Source organism: Pomacea canaliculata, linkage group LG10, assembly GCF_003073045.1.
Source record: "Pomacea canaliculata isolate SZHN2017 linkage group LG10, ASM307304v1, whole genome shotgun sequence".
Classification (NCBI taxonomy): Eukaryota; Metazoa; Mollusca; class Gastropoda; order Architaenioglossa; family Ampullariidae; genus Pomacea; species Pomacea canaliculata.
The window spans coordinates 5,782,743-5,806,571 of record NC_037599.1 but is presented as its reverse complement, the minus strand read 5'-3'; the positions used below and the strand labels follow the sequence as shown (position 1 = coordinate 5,806,571).

The window sequence follows — 23,829 nt, the reverse complement described above, 5'->3', positions numbered from 1 at the left end:
ATTACAAGCTTATCCACTCAGGATGTGAGCGGTCCGGTGGCGCAACGGTTAGCGCTGTTAGCGCCTGTCACCAATACAGTGAAGGTTGGCTGCCCTGAGTTCATTTCTCGTCTCGGGCACGTTGTTCTTTCTCTGCACGTGGCATCTGTTTACAGGGCTGGCTGCTTGCCGTGATATAGCCTTAGCTGCTGACACGGCGTAAAACACCAATTCCCCCCCCCCCCCCCCCTCCACTCAGGATGCTCTTTGTCACCGGTGTCTCAATCAGCGGACAGATTAAACAAACAAAAAAAAGATGGATTGAGATGCTCTGTCATTACTTCTTCAACACCTGTCTGGCTGCAGACGTTAATCCACTCAGTCCCGGCTCCTCGATCACCACAGACCATCCGTCGCTCCATCCTGCACATGTTCGGCCTCAAAGCCATGTTGAGATGGCAGATGGCCACATTCCCCCGCACGTGACTTCTCTTCTCCGGACCACGTCTCCAGCACGTGCTGCAGTCAAGCCCCGCCCCCTCTGTTCGCGAGGATTGATGGAAGTAGTCTGAACACACAAGACGCGCTACGTGACTGTACGTGACGACTGTACACGAGACTACCAGCTGTCACGTGACTAGTCGACGACTGTGCCCGAGGCAGTCAGCAGCCATGGATCGCGAGAAGACGGAAGGAGACCGTCATCGACATGGATGACATGCACGAGACCGCTGGCTTTGGGCTGTAAATAGAAACTTTTACATACCCCGAAGTGCAGCTCAGTTTGACACAAGTATTTGCAGAAGTTTGAAAGTATAATTCACTTATCTATCCCGTCATCTGGTCACAAATCATGCAAAGGAGATGATAACCTATGTTAAGGGAATTCAGCAAGGAGGAGTGGTCGGATGATTTAAACGAAGAAAACATTATCACTCAGCTGTCGTTGTCTCACCTATCTCAATGGTCGTTTACGAGTGACTAATGCATTATATTTTGTTGTGAGAAGAATCGTTACATAATGTGAAAGTTAGGGCCACAAACTATTTTATTGTTCTGTTGCAGGTTTACATGCTATGCCGTGCGCATGCGCCTTCTTGTCTACCATCATGATGTACATGTTATCATCTACTGTAAAAGATTGCTGTGACTGTATACCTACTGTTATGTACTATAACTAGCGTTTTATTACTTCTGAGATTTTTATACACTTTTTCCTGTTTATTATTTTTCCACATTACGCATCTAAATGCTACTGAGCTGCTTGATAAATAAAAACAAAATCCCTTCGCGTGACTACATGTATAAGCATACTCTTTTCGCGGTACTCATCTGTTCGAAAGTAAATAAAGTTCTGATTACTGAAACAAGAATATGATACTTGTATCTGAACAATGTTTGGACATCTAGCAACGGGTTTTCAGAAACATCCTTACACTTAATCCTTTGATCTTTTGTGTGAGACAAGTTCCGAGGGTTTCGTCCAGACTTGTAATTTGTTATAGTACAGGAACTGTAGACACCTTTGCAACCATATGATCACTGAATATCCAGGACAACAACGACAATAAAGAAAACTTCCTCCGGCAGCACATTCTATGTAGTTCTTCGAGATTATGTTAAAGGGAGGTAAGCGAGAGCAAAACGGCATTTAAGCGTAGTAGTGGTAGCGTCCCTTGTAACAGTGTTGTGATAAGGTAAGAATTAAATGTGCTATGATGCATGCTATCCTCACCTGCAAAACATATTGCACGCTGGTTACACGTGTCAAAAATAACACCTTGGCATATTTTACACTATATTATGTCATCATCTTTGTTTTCTCAATGTATAATACACATACACAAGTATACAACTGATGTAATGGCTTCTAAAACATCGAGAACTTTAATTCTTTTCATTTTATTTATTAGGAAAAGAAATTGATAAAACAATGGAACAGAGAGATGATGATGATGATGATGATGATGATGATGATGATGCACAGATGAAAAAATTATCAATCATTCCAATATGAATGTAAATCACGTGTTATGGCATTTCAAACTATACGAAGACCTAAATGTTTTCCCCCATGTTTTCTTCAACGATTTCGTCGACAGCCTTGTAGGAGGGGAACAAACCCAGTTTCCCTGTGCGAGTGTTCATGCCAAACGTGGATCCGTTCCTCAAGTTACCAGCTACAGCTCGCTCCTTCAAATGGTAAAGATATGAGTGGATGTGTAGGAGGTCTCCAACTTGAAAAGAAACTTCAGCAGCAGACCTCGCATCGTGGCTTATTACAGCTCGTTGATAGTAGATATCGTAGTAGGTCACATAATACACCGAGGAGTCCAGAGAATACACCTTGTGGGAGGCGTCGCCATGTCTCGTCTGCATCAGTTCGTACACCGCCCGACAGACCTGGGATGTGGACAACATACCGAAAACATAGTTGGGGTTAAAGGCCACGTTAGCGTGACAATGTGAATGGAATGTGAAAGGTAATGAATGCTCACTTACATCACAACACACACACACACACGTAGGTGCGAGGTTTTCTTACATTGGAAGTGTAGGTGCAGACGACAAAGTCACACATGGACAGGAGGTGAAGGTCCACGAGGATCGCACTCAGTCCTCCTCTCGTAAATCGCGACTTTACCGACGATGTGTCAGCGCTACCCTCCACCCTGCTGATGTTATAATGCGGGTACCTGGTACAAACGGCACACAGCTTCATGGATGTAGAAATATTTGTATGTAGTAAGGAATGCACAACATACCAAAATATAATGCAATCGAAAAGTTTGTGGTGTCCATAGCACCGGCCGTATTCTCAGAGGCCTACAGAGAAATTCTGGATCCCGGGTAAACAATAAAACAATGTGCGACAGTTGCTTATTTTGATTTTGTAGGACAAATCAGAGAACTAAAGAACTAAGTCAATTTTAAAGAACAAAGTTAATTTTGTGGTAAAACTTTGATTGTGAAAACACGGCACTTGAAAATAATCAAATACAGTATTAAATAAATGAAGAATCTTTCAGTACAAATTTAATTGACATTAAGTATTAGACAAAAGGCAAAACAATTTTCTGGAGCGCTGCTGCTTTTCTTCGCAGCTGCTCATGCTTATTCATCCTTCCTTCCGTATGCTGTCTTCCGCCAAACTCGCTTACTTCTTCTGAAGTTCCGCGAAGAGCGAGGGTTCGTCTGTGGCCAGAAACAGTCGGCGTTCTTTGATGTCCTCGTGCTGCTGTCTCAGGTCGTAATACTCCTCCACGTGCTTCATGTACTCCTCCAGACTGTGCAAAACCGCTTCATCGTTGACCTTATCTGTTCGTCTCACTTGAATGCTGTAAGATAAGGAACAGAAGGCACAAAGTATGACAAAGTAGTAGTCCGAGAGTGACGTGGAAGAGAGTTTCACTGCTTAGCAGCACAGAGGGAGGACGTCCGTTGTCCGTATGTGACTGTCTTTGTGGGAAGGACAGAATGCGGGAGTCTGATGAGGAGCATTCCTCAGCTACAACTTTCTCTTATTTCGCTCACCCGACAATAGGACGCTGGAATCCTATTCTCTCCGCTTGTGCGTTGATCGTCTGCTGCAAGTGAGGCTGAGGACGCAGGAGGAAGCTGACCAGCTGACCGACCCACCAGGTCGGGGGGTCACCGTGGAAGGCCCTGAGCCTCTTGGCCAGGTCTGCTGGGATGGCGCGAGGTCGAAATTTGGCCGGTGAATTGTTCCAGTCTCCTACCAAAGTTTTCAGTTGAACGACGCGAGAAGACACTGCTTGATTTTTAGGGTCCACTGGGTGCGAAAAAGCATAGCTTTCCGTGATTAAACATAAAATTCTTGAGTGTTTCTCTTTCTTCCTTTCTTTTTAAATTTTTATAAGCTACACGACAAGTACTCGGAGCCAAAAACAAAACAAAACAAAAAAAAGTTGGTTAATATGCACAGCTCGGAATCTAAACAATTCTTAAACACACTTTTTTGACATTAATGTTGCAGAATAAGTATTTTCACAACATAAAATGCGTAGGTTGATTCCAAAATCTTTCCAGACCTTTGGCGAGGGCAAAGAAAACCGGGTATACATCAACGTGCTTGATCACGTGACACAACACACTGCAGCCCAGTGTCGCTAAATAAATTTCAATGAAAATACTGCAACTCACTGTCTCTAGTGTCATTAGCTGTACAGGTAGACAGCGGCATCATGAAGGTGTCCCAGGTGCTCGGGGTGAACCTCCAGCCGTTGGTTGTGAGAACAAGTGTCCGGTGTGTGGCGTAGGCCGTCAACAGACACATCGTCGCCTCGTGCAACATGCTCAGGAAGCCATCTTTTCTGTCCAAGTTGCAGACGACAAGTTTTGCTGTCGTGCAATTGTGTGGATTCTGAAGTGAATAATTATTATATCTTCAAGTGCAGGTCCAGGACGAAGACATATCCTGCCACGTTGTAGGAGCGTTTGCATTTAATTGTTATTACAAAGCATCCTCGTGTAAATTATTTTAAATTGTAGCTCTTCTGACTGTACTTCGTAAATCCTTCAGTTGCATATTTTATATTTAAATCCCTGTTTCAGTCTTTGGTGGTGGATTTTATCTTGTGTGTTGTGTGTGAAGGATTCTATTATTCAAGTGTGATTATTTTTGAAAGCGATGACCAGTCTCTGTGCTTCTCTTTCTTCTACAGATGACTTTCAAGTATAACACTTCACTGTAAATAAATGCCAGGTTGTCTCCCTTTCTCTGGACTCCTGCTTCTTCTAGACACTGAAGTTATCTTTGTTTTGAAATTTTGATAATAATGATTATTTTCTTTTCGACTGTATTTTAAAAAGTCTTCTTGGTAAGTTTGTGAACCGTTGTCATCATAGTGAGCGCTAAAATCGCAAATGTCTTTAATAAGTATAATTACAGCTTAGCATTATGTATTTATATTCATACATCTAATTTAAATCTTTGGTGAAGAACTTCATGGTGTGTTTTAGGTGTGTCCAATCTGCATTTGAATGTTTCACATCAGATGATTACTATTGGGAGACCTGCAGTTGTGCGATTGAAAACTATTACTCCCACACAGACTTTGAAAACATAACACTAAGAATTACAAATTTATGGATAAAATTAATTTTTGTTTCTGGGTAAGGATTGCTCTGAATACTTTTTGCTTTTATGTCTGTGTTGAAATTTTTTCCCAAATTTTTTTTCCTGTGATCTGTTTGGTTAAATCTGACCTAGTCTACAATCGTCCATCATGTTAGAAATATCACAACCACATATGTCAACGTTTCCTATTTGTGTTGTAACATTTTTGCTTCTAGGGAGTGACAAAGCCAATCCAGTCTGTGATTGGATTGTTACCTGCAGATCGTACAAACGTCGCTGAACCAGTTGCCCGAGTTGTCTGGACATCGTCCCTCGCCATTCCTCGTCCTCGTCCACGTGACGCAGTAGGTGAAGGCCATTGAGCAGCGCCCTAGAGCCGGAGGTTAACATAAGTAAAATAACTCAAGTAAAACATTTGTACACACACTTTCATTTGAAATACACCCAAAAAGGGTAAAATGTTTTTCCATTAGGTTTCGGGATTAGTCTTTAATACCGATAGCTTAAATTACAAAAGTGTGATGATCAGATTAAAAGTTTCCCTCACGCTATTATATTTTCAGTAATAAAAATTAAAAACAAAAAATACTAAAAAATACCGAGACCAAAGGAAAACATCATTTTATCCTTTTTAGTGCATTTCAAATAAAAGTGCTTATTTAAAGATATTTTTACTTTCCTTTTTTCACAGGTTTCGGACTTTTTTTTCACTAAGTTCCACTTTCTCGGCTTCAGTCTCCGATGATAATTTCTTCTGATGCTTTTGCTTCTTCTTTTCTAGGCATCCTTTTCTTTGTGGTTTCCCCCATCTGTGCTCTCTTCAGAGTTCAATCATTTAACAGGACCTTCTCCGCTGTTCTTAAAGAACATGACATATACATGTCTGCTTCAAACAGAGACTATCTTTTACTTACCTGGTGAAAGACAATTAGTATTTAAAGCACAGGTTACCATGCTTTTGTTTGGCCTTTTCACATACATAATTATTTTTTCTTATCTCTGCATGTGTTTTTGACACTCGTGTTTGCTGCTATCTGTACATTTCTATTGAACTTTGTCCTTTAAAACATAAATTAACAATTACTATTTTTTCATACTATGTTCGCACGTTTAACTGACAAGTACCATTTATAGCCTTTAAGCTCTTCCTTTGTATTGTTTAGAAGCTGTTTGGCAGACTCATCCGAAGAAAAGTTTCCGTGGCTGAGTGCGTCCATCTTGGCAGTGATGAAGTAGAAGACTTCTCTCGCCGTTGATTCTACTCTCCGTCTCGCAGTCTCTCGCTCCGTACTCAGAGGGTACAGGGCCTTGGTTAGATTGAAGTCTGTAGGCAATATGTGGAGTTATCAAAGCTTTCTAAATTACAACAGCTCACTATTGTCTTTTTCGTGACTAGTAACTCATCTTGCAATTACCAGATGTACCAGTCAAGAGCAACAACAACAACAACGACGACGACAGATGATGACATAGCTTTCGCATTTAAGAAGACTTTTTCTTCCAACCAAAATCAAGCATAGCATATTCTGAAAGTATTCTGAAAGTTCCTAATAGCAAATTGTTTGTATCTGGATAAATAAATATTAGTGATTACCTTCATCGGTCTTTGGCTGCTTGAGCTTCATCAGAGTTATCTCGGTTGTCGCCCTCTTCAGGCATTGACGAGCCTTGAGTAACTCTTCTGTCGAGAGTGATTCCTTGTGTTGAAGGCAGCTGAAGAAAGTAAACACAACGAAAGTAAACAAAATAATCATATCAGAGCCAGCAGCAAAGTTGTCATCTGCCTTCAGGGGACACTGATACTATAAAATAGTAATAGCAAATAATAATATAAATATCTATACCTACAATAAAAGGCAAGCTCTATGGACTTTAACCAGATGATAAAATTGTTTTACCTGCAGGTGGCGGACACTGTTGTCATTCTCCTTTTACCATTTACCTGCTTTGTCTATACGTATTCTGTAATGCTGTGATACTCTAAATCAGTGATGCACAACCTTTTTCGGCCTGCGGGCCATATTCCCTTCCGACACGCGTGTCTCGGGCCGCTTCCCCGCAAAAATTAAAAAAAAAAAAATAAATAAATAAAAATAGAACATACCATTTTTATTAGAAAAAGGTGTACTTAGTGCGATATTTGAAGCTGCTTTTCCGAAACCAGCTTCTGAATGTCTGGCTGCATCGAAGAAACACCAAGTCTGAGCACTGAATCGAAATGTTCGTCCGCGAGGCGATGACGTAAGATGGGTTTCGCCCGTTTCATCACTGAAAACGTTTGTTCACACACATAAGTACTTGTAAACATCGTGATCATCCTTAACGCTTGTTTTCGGAGATTTGGAAAAGTTTCTGCAGGCAACACGGCGTAGAAAGCAATTGTCTGCATCGCTCGAAATTTGTCAAGTAGGGATGTCTGGCTTTGCAAGTCAATCAGTTCCAGTTGCAGGTCTGTCGGGGCACTTGACACATCTGCCGCAAATGGATTTTCGAAGAGACGTATTTCATCCTTCAAATCATGAAAATCCTTAAATCTTTCACTGAAATTATCCTTCAAGAGCCCCAAAAGTTCTATCATTCTTTCTTTGGGGAAAGACCTATGTTGCTGCTGATCCTGAGGTAGAGATGTACACGTTGGAAAGTGGACAAGCTCCATCCTTCCCGCCTGCTGAATGAAGAGTAGTAATTTCGCTTGGAACGCTGTTATGTCCGCATACACATGCGAAATCAACTTGTCTTTCCCTTGTAGTTTGGTGTTGAGTTCATTCAGATGTCACGTGATATCGCATAAAATCGCCAAATCCCACAACCACGAGGGGTCGTTCAGCTGAGGCACTTGCTTTGATTTCTCCGTCATAAAAATGTCAATCTCATGTCTCAAATCAAAAAACCGTTTAAGTACTTTTCCTCGGCTTAACCAGCGGACTTCACTGTGAAAGAGAACGTCTTCATATTCGCATTCTATTTCTGTCTAAAATTCAAAAATTCTGTGGTTCAACGCCTGTGATCCGATGAAGTTTACAGTGCTGACCACAATCTTCATCACATGGTCCAGACTCAACACCTTGCCACAGAGATTTTGTTGGTGAATAATGCAATGAAGCCGCAGAGGCTCGGTTCCATTAGACTCGACGACTTTTCTAATAACCCTTGATGCCAGTCCGCTGTGGCATCCAACCATACTTCTGGCACCATCGGTAGTCACTCCCACTAATTTTTCCCAAGGAAGAGCAAGACCCTCTATTACGGCTGAAACTTCTTTGAATAGGTCTTCGCCAGTGGTGTTCCCGTGCATGCCCCTCATGGCCGCTAACTCTTCTGTAAGTTCAAAATCGCTGTTTGTACCGCGAATAAATACCAAGAGTTGAGCGGTGTCGGATGAGTCGGTTGACTCGTCAGCAGCAATAGAAAACATTTCGAAACGTGCTGCTTTGTCCCTTAGTTTTGACTGGAGATGTTTCCCCATATCTTCCACTCGCCGTGCAATTGTCGTGCGAGAAAGGCTGACGGCTTCAACTGCATTCTTCTTTTCAGGACACAGTTCCTCCACCACTGCTAGCAAGCACTTGTTTACGCATTCACCGTCGGAAAATGGCTTCACTTCTCTGCTCAAAATGTGAGCAACTCGGTAGCTTGCAATTACCGCCGCCTCATTTTCTTGTCTTTTCTTGCTAAATATTCTCGTCAAGCCTCCAATTTCTTGACGTAACTTAGCAATCATTTCTGTGCGGCTCGAACCAAGGATGCCATCATACTTGTTCTTGTGCTTTGTTTCATAGTGCCGTTTAATGTTGTGTTCCTTAAAAACAGCCACACTTTCTTTGCAAATCAAACACGTTGGCTTGCTATCATGTTGTATAAAAAAGTAAAGATCTGTCCACTTTTCTTGGAAGTTTCTGCACTCAGAGTCAACTCTTCGTTTCTTCGGTTCTCCCATTTCACCGGCGCACAACTGTCACCCGCCACGACTAAAGGACATTTTAGTACTATGTCACAAACCTGCTGTGTTATTTTCTTTAAATTTTTTTTTTTAGCTAGGAAGGGGATAGGAAATTGGAAAGGGGGAGGTTGGAAGTGTCAACAGTCTGAGGCGTGACGCGCCATACGGGGATGGCCGGCTGATCTGTGTTTAATTAAGTTTGGTGTTGATAGGTTGTTTTGTTGGAAGAACAAAGGAAAGAGTGTAGTATTGTTTTGGATGTGTGTGGTGTGATTCGTTTTTTTTTTCTTGACGGGAGAGGAGCGGACGGGTTTTTCTATTGCAAACAGGTCTTGAACGACTTGTGGTGTAGTCCTGAATTTGCTACTTATCTAAAGATTGGTTTTGTTTTTCTCTCCAGGTTTTCTTTGTGTTTTTATTTCCCTTTTGGTTAATTGTTCTTCGTCTACTCGCCTTATCCGCCTAGGGTTCCTGACCAGCGCTGAGTTGAAAATAATTTCAAGAAGATTCCTCGTCTGAAAGGCACTGTAGAGTGCAGGTGACAATCTAGAGGCCCCGACAGGTGTTGAGGGTCAATTTTGTGCAGTTTGACTTTTCTTTAAAAATGGATTCCTTGGTTATTGAACTAACAGGAAAATACACTGCTATGTTAAACTAAAAGTTAGAAATTGTCTTAAAATACATTTTAATCGAGGTACCCCCAGGCGATCCTGATTTCCACAGGAAAATGACGAAATTCAAACGTGTTTTGGTATTGTTTCCCTGTAAGAACCCCACTGTTTTATACCTTGCCAGAAAGCCCGGAGTCTGTATTTTCAATCTGTTTACTCCTCTCTACCACCTACTCAAGTGTATCCGGCCTTAAAGGCCACGATATCGCAAAAACTTACTGAAAATGCGTAGAACAGATACTACACTTTGATCTTAGCCAAAAGCCAGAGAGCCACAAGTGTAGACTATATACAGTCAAATCTCTCTACTATGCCACCCCGCTACTATGCCACTCTCGGTATTATGCCACTTTTGCTCGGACCCGACTATAAATTCAATGTAAAAAAAAATTTACTATGCCACCCCTACTCTCGCTACTATGCTACTTTTGTGTGATCGTTAAAAGGCACAAGTTGTGAAATTCAACGCAGTGCTCGATTATTATACTGTATGGTAGTGTGGGACATCGCAGTTAGGTGGATGGAACATAGCACGCACACAGGGAGGGTGGAGGGTGGCGATGGGGGGTGGTCGCTGGCCGGGTGACAGTCACGTGACAGAGGGAGAGCGGGAGGGGGTCGACTATAGCGACAGGATGCAGGTGTGCGGATGTGGTTGGGAGGGGTGGAGGATGAAGAGGTGAGGGGGAGAATGAGAGGAGACAGCTAGCGCCAGCCGACTATTCTTGAGAACTTTGGACTGACGGGTAACTTGAGCAAATAAAGCCGTTTTTATGAACCCTCCGTATTATGCCACTCTCGCTACTATGACACTTTTGCTCGGTCCCGGTAGGTGGCATAGTAGGGAGATTTGACTGTACTGTACAGGGACATGTGTTTCAAAATAATAATAGATGTTCATGTATAAAGTAATAATGTATATAATAATGTTCATGCATACAGTGAAACCGTACTAGTGTGCTAGCAGTTCAGAGATAAAAGAGAGCGATCGAGCAGACGACACTGCAATGACCAAATGGTCATCAAGAGTAACATCATGTTTATTATGATCAAGTTTTATTATTTGACATTGAATTGTTATTTCCCCTTCTGGGGAGTGGGTCGCAGGTGACCCGTGAGAAAAGTGGGGACAACGAGACGGTCGACGTTCAGTTTGATTCCGAAGTCCTCTGGGGGAGGAACTATCGGATCTCAAACAGCCAACGAGAAGGAATGGATCCAAATAGTTACGAATTGTTGACAGCAAACCTGTGAACCTAATGTCACTAACGTTGACAACAGTATAGTCTGGCTTTCCGTGATATTCGGGTTGAGCAGAATAGCATGCAAATTAAATAGCTTTTAATGTAGATAACTGCAAGTTTTGTAAGACTTTTTGTAAAAATATTACACATATATTTTAAAAAATGTTTTACCATATTTTTTACATTAGTTGTCGCTAAGAAAACAGAAGAAACATCGTAATTAAAACGGTACTTATCTTTTCTGAGCATAAACAAGGGAAACAACCCTGCCCTCAGTAGCTTTAGTACTTATTAACTAGACAAAAACCAGAACTTTTAGGAAAGCTAGGCTGTCACCTAGGTCTATAGGTGTACTAAGCTGGTTGTCTTTGGCATGGCGCTCCTTGATCGTGGGTCGTGCAGATGGTGGGACTTGAGGGTTCAGAGGAGCTCGGGTTGTCTCCATGGAACGTATGTGGTCGTGTGGGTCAGGGTGGCGCGGTTGTTGTCTGCATTGGACTTACCGGTCACCTTAATTCTGATTTGTTTCTTTGCTCTAGGCCAGTCTAGGGCAGTGATGCCCAACCTTTTTCGGCCTGCGGGCCATATCCATTTCGGACAGCCGTGTCGCGGGCCACTTCACCGCAAAAATACAAAAAAGAAAAAAAAAATAGAGCAGATACCGTTTTTATTAGAAACAAGTTGTACTTACCATTAATTATGTAGTAAATAGTGGGATATTTGAAGTTGTTTTCCCGAAACCAACTTCTGAATGTCCGGCCTCATCGTAGAGACACCAAGTCGGAGCACTGAATCGAAATATTCGTCCATCGCAAAAAAAAAAAAAAAAAAAAAAAAAATTGGGAAACGCCCCTACGTGGGGATAAATACTTCTTCTTCCTTTTTTTCGTTTTTTTCGGTCTTCTTTTATTACTAACATGCCGATTTCCTGCACTGTGGGCTGAAGTTTCGCGGGCCGGATGGCACCGCGTCGCGGGCAGGATATGGCCCGCGGGCCGTAGGTTGTGCATCCCTGCTCTAAATGGTGTAATAATAAAAAGGCTTCAGGTACATTATTCGAGTCAGCCCTAAATGATTCCAATAAATTATAAGTAAATACAGAATACATGTTACCTACCTAGTAATTACACAATACACAATCAGTTCAGGGCGTACGTTAGTAATTACAGAATACATGTTGTTTATAGAGTAGATCACTAAAAGTACAAGTGTTGTTATGAATGACATCCCAGTCCATGCACCTGTAAGCAAACCAACAAAATAAAAACAATTTGCACCTACAACGAAAGCTTTCTATACCTGTCCATCAGTTCAAATATGCTGGTCTCTGTGTTCGTCAGAGTGAGTTGAGGTTCATTCGTTGTCCACAGGACCCAGGTGCGCCTTCTGTCCAGGGTCCAGTTGTAGTTAATCGTGATGACCAGGACGACGATGCCGATAGTGCTCACGGCGATGAGGAAGCTCCTTTTCTTTATCATCGTCTACACTGTAAATAAGACCATTGGATGTACAGCTTGATTGTGCCCGTACTCACAATAGCTGACTGTTTCGCTGGAGTTTATGTGTATTTTAATGTGACATTCTGGAAATATTACCTGTCTTTGAGATATAAGCCTCAAATTTAAGTAGGGAAAAATTCTTCATGAATTTTATGAATTTCATGGAGGACTGTGCCTCACATTTCACTGAAGACGATTGCGCCATTTTTTTAACAAAGAACACACCATCTGGGCTTTTGTGTTTTCGTTTCCTGGTGAAAGAACTTTCACGAGAAAATAAAATATAAAACCTCACTAGCTATCAACCGTCACTTGGCAATAATCTTCAGGGTAGTGGAGATTAATACCAGGCTTGCGTGCGTGACTGCGCATGTTTTAAGTTTCATCCATTCAAAACGAGGGCTCATGTGCCTCATAGTTACAAAGATGAATGTCCAAGAATCGAATCACTCAGGCACTAATATTTGCAGTTCTTTACAAATGATGATAGAAAAGATATAGTGGTCAAAGTAGTAATTATTTTGTTAAAAAGCTTTAAAACATTTTAACTTAAAAAAATGGGTGACACCCGATTTCAACCTGTGTGTTGAAGTATAGTAAGTCTGGTTATCTTATAAAAACTGTTTCAGTTCAAGTAAAACTAAAATAACAATTCGAACAATTATGGTAAACTGGTTCTACAAGAATTATAATTCAAATTAAGATAAAAAAGTATTTAATAAATGTGTTTTATGATAGCGACAAACGGTTAAGTCTGCCTTTGTTGACATTTATTTACACATGATGGTAGACTTGAGTCAATCTAACTATTGTTAGTTTCAAGTTTTATGTTTCTCTCTGAGAAATACCTTCAAAAATATTTAGTTCATCGTTTGTGAGTGTATTTTCAGATCAAAGTACAGACTCGTAGCTTGAAATTTTTGTTAGCAATATTGCATTTCAATGCTGAAGTGCCACGAACTACAAACAAGATCCATGTTGAGTTTTCCAAATTTCTTACAATGGTTGGAATTTACCTGCAAGCCAGCAATTCTTTTATTCTAGTGTGTTCTATTTAAATGTCTGCACATAATCAATACTATTTTCTATTATCTATTAAGGCTTGAGAGAAAGTTGTATTCAAGAGAACTGAAAACCATGAACATAAGAAGATAATATATGAATGTACAATGTACACACTATGCAATGTATTCACATGAGGAACATCATGTTATACAGGTTGGTGACAGACAAATACAGGAATGTACAAATAGTGTAATATATACACATGTTAAAGACAAATGTTAGAGATAGGTACATCACTGCAATACATGCACACGGGACAAGACAAATTATATACAATATATGGGTCGGTGACATAAACAATCAAGAGATATCAAGTCAGACATTAAGGGTAATAGAATACATTTAATAAATAAAATACCACAAACAACTGAATTGTGCTAATGTATAATGGCAACAAAATGAGTACAAAGAGCAAGCATAATATTTAATCATAATATTTTGTAGACAGTAACCCTTTGCATACCTATGAATCGGAGAGAATATGGAGCTGAAGAGAGAATACATAGGTCACCCTCCTCACAAACAAATAAATCCGTAAAAAAGTTCCAAAAAAAAGAAGTTTGTAAAGCGAATTATTTGTGAAAAATGTTTTTTTGCTACCACATGCTGACTCGTCTTGAGTCTCACTGTAACCAAGATAGTCTCGACATGTCTGCGCATGCGTATCTGTTGCCAGCCTGCGCCTGCGCCTGCGCACTGTGAGGATCTTTTGTGGGGGACGGGTAGGAGTTGGCGACGGGCGGGGGGTCCAAAGCCACAAGAAGGCGCACACCTCAAAATTCGGAGTTGTGGGTGTTTTGCAAAAAATAATTTTAACTACACAATTTGAACTGGTTGTATTGTTCGTGTGTCCGACAGTTCGTAACTCAAATGTTGGTAAACAGGGCGGTGTCTGTATTTTACTTTATATATTTGTATGGTATTGTTTACTTGACATTTCATTGGATCATTTTTATTATTATTGCTTATACATAATTTCAACTTATGTTAATTATTTTAAAAGTCATATCGTTAAGTCATTATTGGCTTTTGGTTCTCTTGTACAGGCATTCACAAGTTTTAAAAATGCGCTGAGGAGCATGTTGTCGGCAGGGTGGGAGCACTTGTAGCCTTGTCACTGGATGCTGATTAGTGAATAGCAGATAGGCTAGTATGTTAGACCGCTGGGTTCCAGACTGACAGGCAAACTGCTTCGATACCCGTGTACCGCAGCAAACTTGCCCCAGTCCTCCCAGCAGGTGGCAATGGGTACTTGACTCCCTACAGGGTTGGAGAAGATAAAGCAGGAAGCTGGCTCCGAGGGACATAAACCTGGTCAGCCGCTCACTAACTCCGTAACAACCAACTTTAAAGCCTTATAAAAAACCATGCTTTTGTCCCACATAGTCGGGTGTAAGAAAGATACATTTACATGTTATGATGCTGTTAATCTGGCTTCACAAACACTCTGAGTTCTGTCTGGGCTCGAGGCGCCGGAGGGATGAGTGTCAGTCGCGAGAACCATATAATGGAGGACAGCAACTACAGTAAAACATACAGTCGAAGTATCAAACTGTTCTTATCCTGTATTCAGGTAAGTAATATACACTAGTGTGTAAAAACAAGTTGACATATACTCAGGTGACACTGCAAAAAGCATGAGTCCTTACTGAGTTGCCGAATTCTTGAAACGCATATTAACAAAGTGAAGCAAGAGAGTTGTTGTGGGCCATAAAAATATACAATCCTTTGTATTGTAGCATGATTTTCAACTCCGTCAGGACTGATTATATGGTTGGTTGGTGGTATTTCCTACTGGGTCAGTAACTATGGACATGCACAGTGAGCTATACTCACATTCTTCACATGTTTCAGATGGTGTTCGGGAAGAACCTGGAGAGATATGTAATCATGATGCACTTACAGTATGTTTCTCGGGAACTTTTGGTTACGGGCGCGAGATTGCATGGGCGTACAACTCCTGCTGCAATACTAGAACCAAGTCATGTTTTGTGTATATCCAGTTTATCCAATATTTAAAGGTCCAATTTATTAATAATTTTCTGGGTAATTTATTTACAATAGGGAACTTTTTTAAATAATCGCTTATGAAATAATTAAAGGTTGAATTATCTCAAGTACAACTTATCATTCTGGCTCTGTTCCACACACACACACAAAACTTTGTATTGTAATAGTAGTAACTGTATGGTGAGAGAGTAATCAAGTCGAAATACCAGCAGAAACAACTCTCACAAACAAGGATAAAATACAGTTAGCATTCCTACAGGAATTCTGTTGTCTCCAATGAACTATTTTAAATAAAAATAATGATAGGCGCTTTCAAACTGATAAAATCTGATTAATTAATTTCCCTCTCACACGTTCTTTTATTTTGTGTATAAGTATAGTAAATTAAAAGAAGGAGAAGTAGGGTAAATCCACATTTCTTTGTCTCTTCAGCAACAAATCTTTAAACAAAATGACAATGTGAGAATGTCGGTGTTTGAAGGCTTATATCTTTAAAATGAAGAATAATTTTGTAATCATATTTTAGAAATTATTTTTTTAATGAACTTATTCCGATCATAAAGAGAAAATGCTTTCCTCTGGTTACTACTGTACAAACTATTTACCATGGACGTGTCATTGGCCTTCTGTATCGGTTTGTTCATTTTAATTCAAGAGAAACAACCTGCATTCCTGAGGTAATGTTTGTAATAAAAACACCGGTTTGAAACTAATTTAAGATAAATATTACTATGTTAAAAAATAATAAAAAAATGTGCACAGATACTTATTTGCTAGCTTTCCGATTTCCCAGGTTTTTGTGAAGGAAGTTGTAACAATATTGCTAGCATAAAAGGAAAGTGGATAGAAAAAAAAACAAACATCCACAGCTTTTTCATCTGACAAAAATGTAGACTGAACAGCTGCAGCGGATGTACATAAAATTAATTGTACAATGGCCTCCATCTGCCCCAAGCCTGGATGAGAGTTTAAAGGGTGTCATTTTCTGACAAAGGAGAATTTGACATTTAACACACACCTTCAGTCTAGGTGACTTCAGTTGGATGATAGTTATTGCCAGCACTCTGGTCAAGCAGTTAACCCCCGACCGTGAATATAAATACTCGAGGTTTTTATGGATGTGTAGAGCTTCTGACTCCAACTTGTTTACCCGACACGAGTGTTTACTGTTCAGACTGGGGCGGTGGCTGAACTGATGTTTTGCAGTCAGAAGTTTAGTCATGCAAAGCATCCCGCCATGTTTTGTTCACTGTGGGACCTTTGCCTGTCCTTTGTTTTTGTCTTTCTCTATATCTCTTATCTTTCTCTCTTCACCAGCGGGGATACCAATATTGGGCTTGTAGTCCGTGCTTACATAACCGGTCTGTGTGTGCATCCACCCAGGTTTTGAGTGCAAAGCAAACTCACCAGTATGACAATGGAACAACACATTAACAGTACTACTGATCTTACAATTGATATCACAGAATAACAAATATGTAAAGTAAACAAGATAAAAATCCGTAATAACATACGAGTGGGTCTCGCAGTTCTACACATGTCTATGGAGACAATACACGTGTCCTGTGGAGCTGTACCGGGGTTAGAAGAATTTCAGTTTTGAAAGTGCTGACATTGATGGTAAATTATTATCTCATTGTATTACAGGAGTGAATGTTGTCTATTTGTAAAGATACAAACATTGCACCCAAACACATGTATTTTATGTCAGTCACCAGAGGAATAAACTGACAATGTTGAATATTATCATCCCTTATAAGTATAGAAAGATATAGAGATAAAGACAGATAGACGAAAAATAAAAAACTAAAGTTTTAAAATTCAGTTGTCTTTATGTTTGGGTCATTTCCGCTGTTCAACTTTATCTTCTTTATTTTTCTCTCTATTTTATGGAGAATACATTCAATTGTCGGTCCTAACCCTGACAGTATGTTCAGTTGCAAACCGTTTCACTTCAGCTTTCTAAACGACAACAGCAAGAACTCGGGTGAGAAAGGAATGTTATTGCTCGGGTAATATATTGTCTGTGATCTCCACCCTGCCTCAGGGCCAGAGAATTAGGGGAAACTTACCGCTTGGAAAAGTCAGCACCGTGTGTACCTACCTTCCCTAGCACAGATGAAAACAACAACAACAACAACAATAACAACCACCACCACCACCACCACCACCACCACCACCACCACCACCACCACCACCACCACCATATTTTACACACTACTAAACAGGTGTGTGTCACCTGCCGTCCAGCTGCTCAACATCAGATAAGTGTCAGTGGTGTGTGTGTGTAAAGCGACTGGGTAGCCAATAGTTTAGACAACTGCCCTTGTCAGGGGGATGTCATCACATTCACCGTTAATTTCTACTCAACTACAGCCACTTGGAACTACAGAATCGGATTACGACTGTTTTGTGTTAAATAAATAAAAGTTAACTACTCACTACACTGTGTCAGTTCTACCTTTTAAAGACAGTTGTAAATAAGCAATTAAAGCCACACCCATGATCCACAACAAAAATGTGCGCACCTTTCATGACAAACAATGATCCAACAGTTGTCTGCAGGTAATTTCCTCGCTGTCGCCGGATCTCACATTTGTTTGTAGGTTGGATGTTCTCTACTTATGTCTCTGCACGCTGTTGTACCCTTCATTATTCTTTGTTCAGCCAACAGCTTTTGTTAGCATGTAACTCTCCAAGCCTTCATCGCCGTTTGATGAAACTGTTGGAGAGAAGCAGACGACCACCTGTGCCTGACAACGTCGGTAAACGATGTCGCAGCAAAATCAAAGCTGCAATGGAGATGAAACACCTGAGTACAGCACCTGGGGCGGGGCTGTGAGCCATTGTAGTCTTTCCGACCAATCCATGATCATCCACCCGGCACACGCCTGCACAACTGAGTGATCACGTGGTATCAAGGTGCAGTTTCGCGGAAGGGTGGGTGCAGACCGCGGGGCAGTCCAGCTTAATTTAGCATCGCCCTGCATAACCAGCCAACTACCAAGCCCTCCAAAAGAAACGAAAATTAAGAACAATATAAATATACATAGATATACATTATTATATTTTAGTTTATTGCATCCGTTTAGAAAGTGCAGCAGGAAAAATTGTTTGAAGTTCAAATACTCAAAGTTGAATCTGAATGTATGTGAGAGAACTAGAGACACATACAATTAAAATTATAAATCATGGATACTTTTCTAAGTTTTGAGTGATAACCATGGGTACAAAATCCTTAGACAGAAACATTTTTGTCTCTTCAGATTATGGAAGGAAAACGAACAACAGCATTTAATGCTTTAAGTAGTGAGAAAAGAAGTATATGTTTGATATGTACACTTATCCTCAAAGATTGCAGAGATTCTGTTCGCGCATGTCTATGATTGTATTTTAAAACCAATGCTATACTTCTGTAGCTAATACACAAGTCATCTTATGTGACTGTTCTTATACTGTTAGTGAGCTATTCATTTCGAGTTTTGAAACAGTCAAGCAAAGTACATGGCACTAGAGTGGAACTGATGTTCCTAAAGTATCGATGTAGAGGTGTCTTATTCCACATGCTTATCACACATCTGAGTCCTGAGCTCTACTTTGTTCATTCAAGTGCTCCTCTGTGTGTGTGTCCACATGCATGTCATCAGAAAACCCCAATGCTGGCTTTCAGATCCAGCTGTGGTCCAGAGAGTGCCAGCAATTGAGCTGTGAAGCCAGAAAAAGATTACAAAGTGAAAGCAAAGATTACAGGGGGAAATGTGTTGCAGTAAACTGCCTTCACAAGATAAAGAAACTGGTAAGGTTTGACGGTTTTACTGGGTTTTTTTTCAGTTGTTGCTGCAGTCCTAACTAATGTTACTACAGACCTACTCATGGCTACAAAATGTTATTTGTTTGAATCACTGTGCCCTTTTGTAATGCAATATGTAATATCTATATGTGCAATACATTTTGGAAAAGGTAGAACATTACAGTGGCACTAGTATAGTAGCATGGAGCATTGTATAGAGTAGTATGGGAGATGGCACGCATACACACGCACACAGGACAGGTACAGGCTGGGGTGTGCGTGCTGGAGGGTACTAACAGACCGGTTTACGACCCCGTAACCGAAGGAGAGCACGAGGGGGTCAAGTAGTCACAGGGTGGAGGTGCGGGGATGTTTTTGGAGGTCGGTCGGGTGTGAAGGTCGGTTGAACTTGCTTAAGATTGTCAAAGACTGGACTGGTCGTCCTGTACAGGTCCTGCTGAATCAACAGAAATAGGCAAGAGTGGCGGCCATGTTAGCTGCCGCTTCTGTTCCTGTGAGGAATACAGACGCTGGGTCTTCTAGTGTTGCTGAATTATTTAGCAGACATTTTCGTGGCATTTTTTGTATCAAAACCAAAAATAAATATTGAGTTGTATGTGTGAAGCTTTTTCATGTTATTTTTATTTAAATTTGACTTGTAGTTACTTGTAGTTGCTCTTTAGCAGACGATTAAACACCCACTCGCGCATTGATATCAAAAGAAAATAGTGCACTATCCACATATCTTTGCAAGCTGTAATATTTTGAACCTAAAAGTTTCCTGTGTTTCTCGACTGTTAAATTTAATTTTGTAGTATGCACAGACCATTGACTCTCGCTGAGAGTTCGGTTCTGTCCTTACAACAAGATTCACACCTCGCTTGGAACGCGATTCTAGGTTGGAAATCTTGTCTCGCTACAGCATCACAAACGCTGGTTTCAGCATAACCATCTATGGACACATCGACAAAACTCAGCAGTATAAAAACAAAAAAAGATGGAGAAGAGCTTTCAAGATAAAATCCCACATCTTCAGTTTTAAAAAAACAACAACAAAAGCTAAATTGAATGTATGTTGTTGCTTCTTTTTCTTGCGAAGTGATCCGCTGCTAGTCTCGGTGAGCCTAAACAGAGAATGTGAATAAACCAGCAGCTTTGTCTTCTCATGGCTCGTTTTCGCAGTTAACTGGGGGGAAAAAAATAGTCTGGCAGCAGTCCAGTAATACAAGTTCGTGGTCTGACCCTGTACCTTGACTTGCCTCACCTACACAGGGGAGGAAATAGAACTAGGAGGTGTGCGACATGACGGGCGTGGATGTCGAGGGCGACAACAGGCTGTGGGAGAAAAAGTTACGACATACAGGTCACTGTCACCGCCCAGAGACCATGCCCTGACACGTCTCCGGCACGTTCGCCCCACTTCCCAACAGACGTAAGACCTTCCCGCCTCTGGCAGGCCGGGTCGATGCTCGCATTCGCTTTACTTGGCTTCACGCAGTGACAGAGAAGAGAGACAGACACAGGATTCTAATTTAAAAATAAAATAGCAGCAGCAACCTCGGTTGGATGCAGAATAGCTGCTTTAATATCTCAGAACTACTGCAAAAGTCATTTATACCTGTGTAGAATCACCTGAAGAACTTGGTCGAGTTGTCCGATGATCGAATCGACCGATACCCGTATTCACGCAAGGCGAGTTGAACGTAAAGAATGAAACCATTGTATAGAGAAGCACTTACATTTCAAATACAAAAGACAATAAAACAAAGTATATAAGTAGCATATCTTACTGTTATCATGATTATTGCACGAGCCTCGCAATGGTTAGCACCGAGTAGGTTTTGGATGGTCGCCTTTGCTTTACTTAGCTTCATCCTCTCATTTGCATGTCAGGTGAAGGCATGATGGTCTTAACAAAGGTCAGCTATACCAAGCTGAACTGTACCCCGGTCTGCAACCGCCGTTCCGCAGGACTGCGCCTGTTGAGCTGACCTAGATACCCCGGGGTTACAGTTTAACATGTCAGGACCTTACAAGCGAACACCTTGATGGCATAAAAGCTTCCCTACCTCTCTACCTATCCGTCCCCCTGGCACTAGCGATGAATATCAAATACATCATTCTGACAGATAACACCAGAAGATGCGCTCAACCTACTCAAAACCGGTTGGTGCCTGTCCTTTGCAGACTGTCGAGATGCTCCTTCATCCATGTAAGTCTACACAGTAGTCATGGTAACCCTGTAGAACAATGTTGGATAGCTCAAAAACAAAAGCCTCACGTGACAACCACTGAGAAGGCCTTCTTATGCAAGGTTATCACGGATTGGTCGATTGGAATAATCTACAGCACAGACCCACCCACCCAGGGTGACAATTCATGTGACATTTATTAGAGTCGGGCGTTACCAGAGGCAGACATTGGACACGACCAGGCTGTGGCATTTATTATCAACGCTCTCACACCAGACGGGGTTACGAACCCCACACTAACGCATCGAGCTGGGATAAGCTGGTAACAAACTACAAAATATCAGAGGAAGCCATTTGCTCGACAAGAGAGTTCTGCACGAGGCAAGCAGCACCCAGTGAACTGCTGATTTATTCTTTCATGTGAGGTACGCATAGTTTCTGCTCTCTCTCTCTCTCTTATGAAAATGGCTTTAATTGCTTTGCCATGAATGACTGTAACAGAGCTGACACAGTCTAGTGAGTAGTTTACTGATTTGTTTATTTATGTTAGCACACAACGCTTTTAATCCACTTGCGTGGCTTCAGTGGGTTGTACAAATTAATGGCGGATGTGATCCAATATTGCTACAGCAATGGAAAAAAAAACCGAATATAGTGTTCCAGAAAAGTACAAACTATTATGTCATTTCACTTTGACTGTTATTCCTGTTCTAAAATATTGTTTCGACGACAGTGCCAGCATGTGTAAATCGCACATTTTGTGTATTAACTAGCAAGACTATTCAACTTCACCTTGATTTTCTTTCTGCCTCAAACTCATCCATCTGTCACTCTTGTATCAGCTTTCGTCCTGACACTGTTATTAGAGTCCGTGCATTGATGGGTGGGACCATCAGACCGGTATGGAAGCTGAGGTTGGCCAGAGTGTCTTACAGTGGAACCTCGGTTAACGACCACAGTTGGTTACCAGCCCCTGTTGACTCGCTAATATTTGAAAGTTACAGGCTGACAAGATAACGAACGACCCATCGTAACTCTGTCTCGAATGATGCTTGGTCTGACATGCTGGTCGGTCACGTGTGGGTGACGTGGCTGTTGGCTACCCGGTGCAAATTTTTAACGAAATTTTTATTTGTTTTCCGAAACGTTCGCTATCGGAGGCGTTCACTAACCGAGGTTCCACTGTACTTTGGTATATTTGGTGGTAAACATGGAAATTGCAGGGCACTGTTCTTGTTTCTACTCCCCGTCAACACGTCCCAAGTTCTTTATTATCTTCAGTTTGGGAGCTTAAAGATTAAGTTCCGTGCGAAACATGGAAGCAAAAACCATTACAACAAAGATGAAAATCTAAGAAAATATAGAAAAACAAAGAGAGATGGAGCAGCGCATTCTTGAAGGATTTTTTGTCGTCGTGACCGTATCCTTAGGTTTGTAAAAAGTAAGTTTATCTGCTTTTGTCTTTAGATTGTGAATTTTTATGAAGTTGTCGTCAAAAATGTGGATTTTTATGTTTGCTAATCTTTTCCAGACTTATATTTCTAAATCAACCTTCGAGCTAAACAGAAATAAGATAAATCTGGCAATATTCCTGGACAGCAACTCTTTTTCATTTATTGTGCAGACACCAGCGATGGCAAGAGAGAGGAGGCTGTTGCCGTAACCGTTATTAGTTTGGTTGTCATCCTCCTTCTAGTGATTCATCCCAGTTTCAGTTGGATCCTGAATAATCTGTGGTCCTCATGCGAAATGTTGACAACTCGATTTCAGCCTCTTCGTACTCCAGAGAACATAGACATCAAGCTTTCTGAACTCATGGAAAGGTAAAGAGCTTGAGAGTTTTATATCATACTTGAACTGACCGATAAAGTGACAGGTAAGATTTAAATGTTGTCCTTTTTGTTAATCTGATTTTCTTCTGTTTCCCACTTTTTGAATTGTTGATTGCGCATTGTTTATTTCGCTGTTTTCCAACAAATTATTTTTATTTATATTCTTATTCAAGTCATGCACTGTGTATAATATGCTATATTGTTATGCTGTTTATTGTTATTCTGGAGAGCTTTGAGTAACATTTATTTTCAAAACATTATTCAAAGGTATTAATACTATTTACAAGTTATGGAAGTTTAAACTTTTGCATGCAATAATAGAGTATTTATTTACTGGCTTAATTACTGTAAGCCTCTGTAATGTATTTATGATTTAAAAGTTTGAAGGTTAACTAATTTTAGATGACCACAGAATAGAGACAGTTAGTGGACAAAAACTACAAAGAAACATTCAGGTATTAAAGTCCTTTTATTTTAGTACTGGCAAAGTTTGAATGAATGTTAAC

At 40.8% G+C, this 23,829-nt stretch overlaps 1 protein-coding gene across 1 annotated transcript; it reads right to left on the bottom strand.

Moving 5' to 3' along the window:
• Positions 1 to 1,905: 1,905 nt before the first annotated feature.
• Positions 1,906 to 18,319, bottom strand: LOC112574450 (alpha-(1,6)-fucosyltransferase-like). Its single transcript, XM_025255532.1, has 10 exons — positions 18,038 to 18,319; positions 12,235 to 12,421; positions 6,675 to 6,793; positions 6,206 to 6,404; positions 5,336 to 5,450; positions 4,144 to 4,363; positions 3,514 to 3,772; positions 3,141 to 3,317; positions 2,525 to 2,675; positions 1,906 to 2,382 (listed from the first exon to the last, which is right to left on the bottom strand). The coding sequence occupies exons 2-10, from the start codon at positions 12,411 to 12,413 to the stop codon at positions 2,038 to 2,040; spliced, it is 1,764 nt and encodes a 587-aa protein (XP_025111317.1). The 5' UTR covers positions 12,414 to 12,421; positions 18,038 to 18,319; the 3' UTR covers positions 1,906 to 2,037.
• Positions 18,320 to 23,829: the final 5,510 nt, after the last annotated feature.